Source organism: Ciconia boyciana, chromosome 6 (assembly GCF_034638445.1).
Source record: "Ciconia boyciana chromosome 6, ASM3463844v1, whole genome shotgun sequence".
NCBI lineage: Eukaryota > Metazoa > Chordata > Aves > Ciconiiformes > Ciconiidae > Ciconia > Ciconia boyciana.
This window is the reverse complement of record NC_132939.1, coordinates 27,558,527-27,570,165: the sequence shown is the minus strand read 5'-3', so window position 1 is coordinate 27,570,165 and position 11,639 is coordinate 27,558,527. Positions and strand designations below refer to the sequence as shown.

Here is an 11,639-nt window from a genome sequence, read left to right as displayed (position 1 = left end):
ATGCTTTCCATTTGGGACCTGGCTGCCCCCAGTACTGATTGCAAGGCAAGGGTACTACATAGCATGGCTGCTGCAATCCTTTCCTCCGAGGCTGGAATGGCTTAGGGAAGATGGGGTACTCAGGTAAATGAGGTCATTACAATAGTGATATTTGTGTTCATTTTCCTGGTACAGGGTAGCTTAGTAATGGTCATGGGACAGAAGGAGGTCAGATAGCATGATATTTACTCTTTCTCTTTTATCTCTTTAGGATTATGTATTTTTTCTTACTTTTTAGTGGCATATAGGCTTGTTTTCATATGCACGCCAAACTCTAGTTGCTGTAATGGTACTCTTTACATCAGTAGTCAGACTAAAGTAGCCAAAAATATTCATGCTTTGGAAAAAGATCTTGGCGACAAGGAGGCAGAATACCTAATGGTATTACAAATACCGTGAAGCTGATGGTCTTAGTCACAATAAGCTTTACCAGACCTGGTGACAAGACAGCTTTATTCTGCAGTAGAGAACCACATCCCATAACTAAGGCAGAGCTTCAACATAATTGTACGTCAGACAAAAGGCATCATAAAAATAAGCCTAATATCCTGCCCACACATAATTACACTTCTCTGACTTTGCTGCATACTATAGTTCAAAAAGTGTGAGACTGTAAATACATATACGAGTATTTTTTCAAATTACTCTTTCTCTGGCTTGCTCATTGTACTGTACAGACAGCTCAGTGTACAGACAGTAAGCTGTGGCACCCCAGGCCAGTGGCATTTCTTCTGTGCGTGATTTGTGTACTATCTGCTATTCTTGTCCTTAGTGAATAATAATTACAAAAATATCTGGTGATTCTCTAGACAGAAAGCAAACCTGGTGTTAGTAATTGATAAAATTACTATTTAGTGCTGTATTTAGCATTGGTGCGGCCTCACCCTGAGTATTGTGTGCAGTTCCGGGCCCCACAATTTAAGAAGGATGTGAAGGTCCTTGAATGCATCCAGAGGAGGGCAACAAAGCTGGTGACAGGGCTGGAAGGCATCTCCTATGAGGAGCGGCTAAGGACTTTGGGCTTATCTGGTTTGGAGAAAAGGAGGCTGAGGGGCGACCTCATTGCTCTCTACAGCTTCCTGAGGAGAAGTGGAGAGGGAGGTGCTGATCTCTTCTCCCTGGTATCCAGTGATAGGACACGTGGGAATGGTTCAAAGCTGCACCAGGGGAGGTTCAGACTGGACATTAGGAAGCATTTCTTTATCAAGAGGGTGGTCAAACACTGGAACAGGCTTCCTAGAAAGGTGGTCGATGCCCCAAGCCTGTCAGTGTTTAAGAGGCATTTGGACAATGCCCTTAATAACATGCTGTAACTTTTGGTCAGCCCTGAAGTGGTCAGGCAGTTGGACTAGATGACTGTTGTAGGTCCCTTCCAACTGAAATAGTCTATTCTGTTCTATTCTGTTCTGTTCTATTCCGTTCTATTCCATTCCATTCTAAAAAATGCTAACCATGATAGCTCCAAGAGGGAAACGCGTAGGTTACTGTGTGTGCGCTCTGCACGGGGACGCTACTGCTGGGAGACAAATGGAACGGGGACAGGAAGGGCACATCTTTGCTGGAGATAACTTAGATAACAGAGTTGTCTTTGGGATTAATACATAGAACATTGAAATCAATACAAGTCTTTCAGTCTACTTTAAGAAGGTTGGTGTCTGGGCCCCTTTTTTCAGTTACAAATTTTGAAATGTACCCCTTTTAAAGCATATGAAAACCAAAATATATTAAGATTTATATAATTTAATTGGTGTTTTGTTGGTGATTCCTGATGAACTCCATAGATTCTGTCTCCAATGATGATGACTTCTGCAGACCTATAGCTGAAACTGTTGATCACTGTCAAGATAAGAAGGATCATTTTCTGTAGTAGTTTCCCTTCCTGGAAATCAAGCCTTTGAGGCTTCGGAGGGAAGAAGGGAAGTGCTATGTTCAATTATTCCTCTTGCTATTTTTTGCTAATGGGTACAGTTCTAAGAAGAATGTTGCGTATTACAGAAGTGCTTGATAAGACTTTAAGATTTGCTAATTGGGTTGACGTATATGTTCAAAATCAGATTGTGTTGTCTGACAGTGGTTATGATTTTTTGTGTATGTTGTTCTGATTCATTCTTAGGATGGCAGCAACTAATACACTGTTGTTACAGTTCAGGAGAAAAGCATAGAGTCTGGGTCTTTGTTGCTTTTCTTAGTAGTTTTTCTATGCATTTCCTAATATGTGAGAAAATGCATATGTAACAATAGCTATAGTGCAAAAAAACCAAACCCCAACCCCCAAAACCAAACCCTAAAGCCCCACAATTCAAGGAGTGGTTATGTACAGTTATTTTAAGACCTGTGTTCATAGCCAGCTGTGTGGATGACTGGACCTTAATTACTCAGCATAGTTACTGGTAGGCCTGAAGCATGAGACATTGCTGCTCTGGAGAGAAGGTTCCCCACACAGCACGGCGGGCAGACAGCAGCCTCCTTTGCAGATGAAGGGGGACGTGGTGGTACCTCCAGCTGTGTTGGTGGGGCGCTTCCTTCCCCATTCTTGTCTACTTTGTCATATAAGATCTGTTAGTCTCTGAGCTGATCTTGTGGTGACTTTTTTATCAGCCTTTAAAGTGCATTTTTTTTTCCGTTGAGTTCCAACACCAGGTGCATCTTCTTGTGGAAGTTGTGTTTTGAAATACTATCTTTTTCTTTTTGGTTGCGGTTTGGTTGATCTATTTTGGGCCCTCATCATGCAGCTTTAATATGCCAATTTGGTGTCCTGGAAACTAATAAAGTATGTAAGATTGTAAGTCCTGTGCCAAAAAGCCAACAACAAGCTGCCAAAGGACACCCAGAGACTTCGACTGCATGTCGCAGGCCACGGGCGCAGCGCTGCGTGAGCCTCACAGCCACCTCCCGCACCAGCGGAGCCGGGGGTGCTGCTCATGCTGATCGCCGCCGCGGCTGGGCCGGCGGGGAGGCCGGCGGGGGGTAAGGACGGCGGGGGGAGGCAGCGGCTGGGGCAGGAACCCCCGGCCCTCCCCGGCCTCCCCCTGCCGAGGCCGCTGCCCCTCGGTGGCGAAAGGTCGGCGGGGGCCGGGCGCGCCGTGCGGGTCCGCCGGGGGCCGCCACGGCCGGCGCCTACGGCCTGCGCCGGCGGGGCCCGCGGGCTCGGCGCCGCTCCCCAGGGGCGGCCGGGCGGGCGGCGAGCCTTCCCGCGGGGCTGCGCCGGGAGCCGCTACCCCCCCTTCCCGCCCCGGTTATGAAACCGCGGGGGAGGGGCCGGCTGCCGCCCGCCGTCCTCGGCCGCGCCGGGGGAGCGTAGGCCGCCGCAGCGCAGGTGAGAGCGGGGCGGCCCTTCCCGCCCAGGCCGTGGGGGAGCCGGGCCGAGGCCGGGACTGGGGGCCCGGCGGGCCGCGGCGCTGAGGGGCGGCCCCGCGGGGCCGGGTGAGGCCCGGAGGCGCGGGGTGGGCGCTATTTGGGGAAGCTTGCGCCGTGCCTGCCGAGCTATATTTAACACGGGCAGATATCCGTGACAACCATTCACGGATTATAAATAAGTTTAGCGCTAGCACGGGCTCAGGCTCTGCGGAGGATCTCCTGGGGGGAATCTGCTTCTGCAAACGGCGTGTGATGCGTCGTCCGCCAGCTACGAGGGAGGCTGTGGGAGGCCCGCGCCTTTCCTCGGGGGCTGGGTGGCGTTTTGGTCGTCGTAACGCGAGACACGAGTCGCTGCGTCCCACCAGTGGTCAGAAGAGCCGTTCAAGTGTGGTTGGCAGCCAGCGTAGGAGCCCAATCCAAATACCAGGTGGTGGTTGTGAGGAAAAGTGGCCGTTAAATAGGAAGTATCTTCTGAGCATATTTGGTGGGAGACCAGTCGGCCCTGGCCATCGTCATAAAAGCTCTGACCTTTTTCTTAGCTGAATCTAAAGAGCTCAGTGTGAGCTACTAGAGAAACAGTTAGGGTATTATGTGGTTTCACAGATGTACTTTATGCAGATCTGTGGGTTTTAAGCTTGAAAGGTCGGTAGAAGCACATCTGTCAAAACATATTCTAATGCTTTAGGATACGTTAATTTTCATACGTGAACAAAGAAGAGTTTATTGAACCTGTTCCCCTCTCCAGCAGAGCACAACAAAAAGCTAGTGTCATGCTGATGAAAGAGGGGACAGGTATAATCACTACTTTCAGACCACTGGGATATATTTCATTCCAGTTTTCCTCTCTGTCTTCTAGTTAAAAGTGTATGACAGTCTTACCTTCCATGATTTGTTTACTTTTAGTGGTCAGACAGAATGGCTCCAGTGAACCAGCCAAAGGACAAGAAGCATGAGAGGGCACATGAGCATTGGCCAGAAGAGGCAAAATCAGCTGGGAAGAGGAAACCGGACTACGAGGAACTAGGGAATGAGCCACAAGCAAAGAAGTTGTTTGTGAGAAAAACATCCAAACCCCCAGAGAAAATCGGTAACATTTCCTCAGATCCTTACTGTTTCTCCCAACCACATTTACCCTAAATGACAGGCATCGACTAGTTGAAGAGGGAGAATGCCAAGAAGCGTGTTCAGACATGAGTGTTCAGATGGGATTATATATTGAAGTGATACACAGACATGTATTGGGGTAGTACATCCTCCAATTATGTGTCTAGTCAGTGTGTGTGTGCACATGCATGTGTGTTTCATTTTTGAGACTCCGTACCCCTTGGTAGAAGCCTGCTCACTGAAGATGCTGTCACAACTCATTTGAGGGTGGTTAAGTTTTGTGGAATTCCTGAGTTACCAGACGTCTGCTTTATTGTAGGACAGACCAGTCTTGGTAATATGTTGTTTTTTCTCCCATGCAATTCGTAATGCAGTTTCATAGTCATTGGTATCCTACACCATGCAGTCCAAACTGTCATTTCCACCCAATTCTTTGCATATTCTAACTTTTGCTACAGTAAGCAGGAATACTTTCTACCTCTATGTTCAGATTAGACTAGACATAATTTCCACTAATCACTTCTCATGTGCATTTTTCTCCTTCAGTATGTAACTTTAAAAAAATCTCTTAAAGAAAAGATCTTCGATATAATGAGGAGAGGTGATTAAGTTCTAAGATACTGGAAAGGTTAATGCTTTGCATTATCAAGAAAGTTGTGTAGGCTTCAGCTACAGGAAGGACTATTTTCATAGAATCATAGAATCATTTAAGTTGGAAAAGACCCTTAAGATTATCGAGTCCAACTGTTAACCTAGCACTACGAAGTCCACCACTACACCATGTCCCTAAGCGCCACATCTACACGTCTTTTAAATACCTCCAGGGATGGTGACTCCACCACTTCCCTGGGCAGCCTGTTCCAATGCTTGATAACCCTTTTGGTGAAGACATTTTTCCGAATATCCAATCTAAACCTCCCCTGGCGCAACTTGAGGCCGTTTCCTCTCGTCCTATCACTTGCTACCTGGGAGAAGAGACCGACCCCCACCTCGCTACAACCTCCTTTCAGGTAGTTGTAGAGAGTGATAAGGTCTCCCCTCAGCCTCCTTTTCTCAGATAAAACCTTTAATTCCATTGTTTGTTTAGGAGATCCCTAGAGTTACTGCCTTGTGTGGAAATATTTCACACTTTCTGTACAATTTCAGCTTTAAGGATCCAGAAATTACTGTTTTTCAACCGTTAGAGCTACAGGAGTTCTATGATTTTGTACATTTCCATTGTCTGGTGTATAACTCCAAACTTGAAGCAGTTGGCAGCATGAACAGCGGACGTGGAGGCAAAATACTCTATTTGAAAGGAGTTCTGTGTATAATTATAGATAGTTAAAGCATCTTCTGTAGTTAATTTAGCAACATGATTTTAATTCTAACTTCATGGCCTGATTTTCAGATTTGGTGAGCATCTGCAGTTCCTGTAAGATTCAGAGGGAATTGGATTTAGCTGGTACTTTACTTTGGAAAAATAAAGCCGATCATATTTTTCCCTTAACCCTTTTCTAAAAAGATGAAGACCTTTGTATTTGAGATTTTCCATTCTGTGTTCCAGTTTTGATTTTTATATGTTTTGGAAAAAATAATTTTTTCTCCTGAGCCATATAGGACAGGTTCAGTTTCTTGCAACTGAAACACCTGTTTAAAGGGTTTCTTCCAGCAGATTCTAAAAAGGCCTGAAGTTTGTTTCTTAATAAATTATCCTTCGTAATAAAACAGATTTTTGAAAAAATACCTCCATTTCCATGACTTCTGAAGGAGGAACTGTGGATGCTAATTCTTCTGTGAAAAAAAAGAATTAGAATATAAATACTTTTTAACCTATTTCAACAGGTGTGACAAGTGTTGGCACTATGTTGGCATGAGAACAAAGAAGTTTAGTTTCACAGCCGTGCGTTTCTTGGCTCCAGCGTTGCATTAAAGAAAGATTTTGTTTAGGTTCTAATCATACAGAATGATCCCCATGTTTTCGGTCTTCTGATTTTTTATAATTATCCTTAAATGAAAATAGCATTTTTGTTTCTTAAGAAATGCTTCTTTCCCATTTGACGTTTTGATCCCCTGGAGTGTTACAGACCATTGCCGTGGGGATGATTAGATCACAGACATGGGACTGAACAGATCTGGTTTTTGCGTAAAGGTCCCTGAAGATAAAAACTTGGAACATGAACAAAATGTAGAAGCGTGCTGTACTCTCAGCAAAAATCACTCCAAACAGAAAGGTTTTTGGGCGATGAGGCGTCAGCAAGTCTATTATCAAAAACAAAACTCGCGGTGCTGTAGGCGGACTGTACGGACTACAGCACAAGCAGATCGAAAATTCTGATTCACAAGCAGGCATTTCAGGAACTGTGTGGGAACTCATGTTGCTATGCTTGGGGAATTTTCAGGTGTTAATGTTTCTGCTGGTCACACGTCTGACCTTCCCTTGCTGTACCCAGGGGCTTACCGCCTCCCATGGTGTATTTCCAAGTTGTTGGGGCTTTGGATAGCTTCGTTGTATTTTGGGTACGAACCATTCAAGTTGTATACTGTCCAAGAGATGCACCACCTGTGGTTTTGCTTTAGTCCTCTCCTGTAGTCTTTTTGATAAATCTTCGGCAAGGAGAAGGAAGGTTTAACAAGAGGAAGCATACACAAAGCTCTGGCAGGCTATGGGAAGCACTGGACTCCATAATTGCAGAGGCTGCTGCACCTTACAGAATCATTCAGAGACTTTTCTCTTGTGGCTGAAGCTTTTCATATATTTAGCAGCAAATGCAGACGTCTTCCTGTGTTTTTTATTGAATGAGCATGACAGGTGTTGGGTCTCAGTAACTTCTACTCTTTTCCTCTCTGGCAGGTTGGAGTGGAGGTGGGTCCGTGGTGAGAAATAATAGAGTCCTTTTCCATCAGCTGGAGCGGCAGTGCAGCATTGTTCATTATGTCTACCAGAATATGCTGGGAGGCTCCATTCGGGCGCAGCTCAGGCAGGTGAGGAGTTTCTCCTTCATGACCTGTTGGGTATCTCAGCTGCCTACATAAAAACATCATGAACACACGCAGGGAAACTTTAAAGGAGCTTAAAGTTCCTCACATACACAGTTTGTGACTCAAAGTCTGGTGCACCCTTATGTTTCTTAATCCTGTAAAATGCAAGAGCTGTGATCGCTTTCCCTTCCATGGCCTGGCCGTCACTCTACATTTTATCCTTCTGTTAATTCTGTGCTTCCTTGAATCATATTTAAACTTACCCACTCTACCATTTGAGTTATTGCACAGTGCTACTTTTGCACACTAATCTGACTGTTTTGTCATACTATTTTTGTATCCACTCTACTTTGCTAATCAGGCCAGGTTTAGTGTTGATTTTTACTCTTCACAGATATATTCCCTCAAGTCCATAATGTTTTACTGTTTTCAGAGCCATAGTCTTCCTTTAATTTGAAAATTAACTTTTTCTGTAACATCCATAGGTGGGAAGCACCTGGGCCAGCTTTGTCTTCCATCTGATTTATCTATTTAAGTATCCACATGACAAAGAAATCGCCAAGCTCATCCAAGCAGTACCTATTCCTCAGCTGAATAACAATACAATCATGTCACGGTTTCTCATTCACTGTTTTGAGTGTTCTGTTTACTCTTATGCTGTATAGTTAAGCTGCAGGCAATTTGGATGGAGGAGCATAATATTGCATCTCTGGATGATGTGTGATGTGTAACATTTTGGGATGCTCAGTGAAGACATAGATAATCATAAGTGCCTTTTACTGGTATGGAGGCATGTTCTCCTTCCTCGTTAATGTTAATTATCCTGCCTTTTTAGCTCAGCCCATGAGGCTTAACTTCCTGTACATCATTTAAAGCATGGCATCTCTCATTTCTCTGTTGCTTTCTGAGTGCTGTGGCTGATGTGGATTTGTATGGTCACAGGCTGTTTCCCTTGGGGACAGCATGTTCATTCTACAGAGAGGCTTAGAATTTTGTGTGAAAGTACTAACACTGATGGCAATTAGAAATTGTTAGCACTCCTCATTCAGAGAATCTCGTGGATCCCTACAAAAGTTGTAATTCTCTATCTTTTTTAACAGTGTCTGCAGCTGCCCTTTCTGCGTTCTCTCGCCTCATACCGCCTCTTTCGAACAGCAAGTCCCTTTGACAGGAGAGTGACATGCCTGGAATGGCATCCAACACACCCCAGTACTGTAGCTGTTGGTTCCAAAGGTGGAGACATCATCCTTTGGGACTATGAAGTACTTACTAAAACCTGCTTCATAAAAGGGGTAAGCCTCTGGATGTGTGGAATGGGTGGGAGGGAAAATTGGACTACTACCAAATACTGCAGATTAAAGCTGAGTTCTGTTGGGAGAAGCACATAAGGGTCGCGGGTTGCAGAGTAGCCAGCTATGGGGCAGGACTGAGATGCAACAGCATGTCTGTTCCTAAGTCCCAGGCTGTTCTAGCGCTGGGGAGAACTGAGGCGTGTTGATTAAGTTAATAATGAAGCAGTACTTGGTGTGTGCTCAGTGGAAAAATGATTCAGCAACTGGCGAAACAGTTATCTTAAAGGGATGCCAGAAACAAGTAGGCAGAGAGGATTTATCTGGTTTAGGTCTTGATCTTTCTCTGCTCGCCTTTTATTCTGTGTCAGATGAGGAACATCTTTGAGTGGGGAGAACCAAGTCCCTTTATCTGAAGTGAGAAATTAAGGTAGAATGAATGATTTATATAGCTGGCATGCCCCCTCGTTGCTGTATTCAGCCATTCCCATTCCGACAGGGGCTCAAAGACTCTGTAACTTTTATCCTCTTTCTAAATTAACATAGGTATACACTGGGAGGAGGTCTATCCTCCAGAAATTCCAGGATCATCTTTCTCTTTTTGTAAATAGTGTGGTACCAGCCAGCCAGGGAATACATTGCCTGGGGACTGAAGGAGTTGCAGTTTTGTCCTCCAGGAGGGCAGCTGTCTAGACAGCCATCATGTGGGAAGATATGGTTGTCTTTGCCTCCTTGAAGGGCTGTGGTGTGTTTCACTGTTGCTGTTAAGGACATAGCAGTGGATGCAGACTTACAGAACACACTTTTCTCCTTCCCCATCACTCAGTGGATTTTTCTTTTGTTCATCCCCTTCCTTGTAGATGGGAGCTGGAGGGGCCATCACAGGAATGAAGTTTAACCCTTTTAACCCTAGTCAGCTGTACACTTCGTCAGTTGCCGGCACTACCACTCTGCAGGATTTTAATGGCAATACTGTCCGGGTCTTCACCAGCACCGAGGACTGGGAGTAAGAAATACAGCAATGCTTTGGGCCTCTTTGTCCTGCTGGCAGGCGCGCTAGAGAGGGAGAGAGAGAGAGATATGTTTGTCTCTAATATGTGGGAGCTGGGCTTCCTCTTCTCCACATACATGTCCTTTATCCTCTAAATTCCAGGGATCCTCTCTCTTCCAAGGAGGCTCACTCTCCCTTTTAATTTTTCCCTGAAATGGGGTGGTGGGTAGGAGAGAGCTTTTCTTCACGAAGGGGAGGGACTCTTTGATGCTGCTTACTTCCTGTTGTACATGGGAGAGCGTGGGGGTGCCAGTGGATTTCCTCAGCTGTCTGTTCTTAAACCTCCCATAGCTCTGTGCCCTGGGGAACTTCTAACCTCTTCACTTGTTAGCAGTGCTGCTTGTTGTCAGATGGTTTTTACAGGACGATTTATAGTGCCAGTGCTCCTTCACAAATGCCACTGACTTCAAGTGGTGTGTGTCGTAAGGATCACCTCAATTCATCCAGCCTAACTTTTGGTGCTTATCTAAAATACCAAAATTAGGAGTCTGGGCTCCTTCAATAATGAGTGGAAAGAGGACATGAATTGCTAGAGGCTACTCTGTCTGCCTGTGCTTAGAATCACCCTCTCAGACTGTTGCTTTTTCTGTGGACTCATGAGGAAGCCTGAGCTCTTCAATTAGTTACTTCAGTTCAGTGCTTAAAGGTAAGTGAGGGAATTTGGGTTAGCCTCCTCTTGACTTTTCCCCACCTGATTCTTTCTGGGTGGCAACTTTAATGGTTGGTTTCCAACCAGCTGAAACCTTGTAATAGGGCAGAAGGTGAACCCAAGTAGTGCTGGGATGGCTGGCCAGGTAAGCAAGGAGGGATAGACTGGGAAATGAGGATCTCGTATCTCAGTGGGATGCCTGTCACAGCAATGATGCCTGGATTTGAAAGGGCATGCCATCCTCCTTCTACTGCTGTAAGGACAGGCAAGCTCTATGGGCAGGCCTTTTTTAATCTTCATTGGCTTCTTGAAATCTGGTATTTACAGTGCGACTTTATTAAGTAGTTGCTCTGTGAGCAGCAGATGGAGTGCGCTTGAGTATCGAAGAGTTTGTGGACTCCCAGCTGGCATCCTTCTTTTCTGTCTTTGTGTAGGGTTTCCATATTTCCTCAGTAGACAGACTGGGGGAAACCAACATAACATAACAACAATATAACGTAACACAGAACATAAGATTCCTGTGCCATGGGGTTGGCAGTAGAATTTCTCTTTGCACCACTCTCATCCTGCCTGCTGGTACCTTGAGAAAGACCAGATACAGCACTGGAAGCAGCCTGTAGGGAACTAGTGAATGAAGTGTCTGTAAGAAAAGCTTTGTGCAGGGCTGTCATGAGATTTTATGTGGTTTCTGCATGGAATGGTGCTGGTTTTGCTTGTGATCTTCTAAGCCTGGTCTGAGCCAGGTGGTTCACTGCAGATGAGTCCAGCCCCCATAGCAGAAGAAGCAATGCTGCTAATGAGGCTTGCAGCCCAAAGTGGTCGGATTGAATTTATAGGCTCAGAATGTATGTGCTCAGATTGGAAACAGATTGGAAAAAAAGAGTTCTTATGTACGTGCCCTGTCAGAAAGCAGTGCATTGTACCTAGGGAAACCAGCAGTGTGTTCCAGGAGATGAGCGTTGTATGAAGATTTTTGTCTTCCACTCTAACCTTGATGCCTCTTGGCTTTGTGTGTATTCCAGAAAGGGCCAGGAGATTCTCTCGGAGACATCAAGTTCAGTCCTTATGAGGCAGTGAAGCTATATGTGGCATCAGGGGATGGCACCCTAAGTCTGCAGGACCTTGAGGGCAGAGCGGTGCAGGTGATCTCCCGTGCCCCGGACTGTGGCCATGAGTACCATAATGTTTG

At 45.5% G+C, this 11,639-nt stretch overlaps 1 protein-coding gene across 5 annotated transcripts in view; it reads left to right on the top strand.

Moving 5' to 3' along the window:
* Positions 1-11,639, top strand: part of DDB2 (damage specific DNA binding protein 2) — a 29,706-nt gene that overhangs the window by 11,746 nt on the left and 6,321 nt on the right. For 2 of the 5 annotated variants that reach the window (XM_072864484.1, XM_072864480.1), the window contains exons 2-5: positions 4,300-4,483; positions 7,334-7,464; positions 8,562-8,753; positions 11,473-11,639. In XM_072864484.1, coding sequence (XP_072720585.1) covers positions 4,312-4,483; positions 7,334-7,464; positions 8,562-8,753; positions 11,473-11,639 — 662 coding nt within the window. In that variant the 5' untranslated portion in view covers positions 4,300-4,311. Of the gene's footprint in view, positions 1-2,853; positions 3,007-3,150; positions 3,356-4,299; positions 4,484-7,333; positions 7,465-8,561; positions 8,754-9,610; positions 9,757-11,472 lie in introns of those variants that run through there. The other 3 variants (XM_072864483.1, XM_072864482.1, XM_072864481.1) reach the window with 3 other exon arrangements.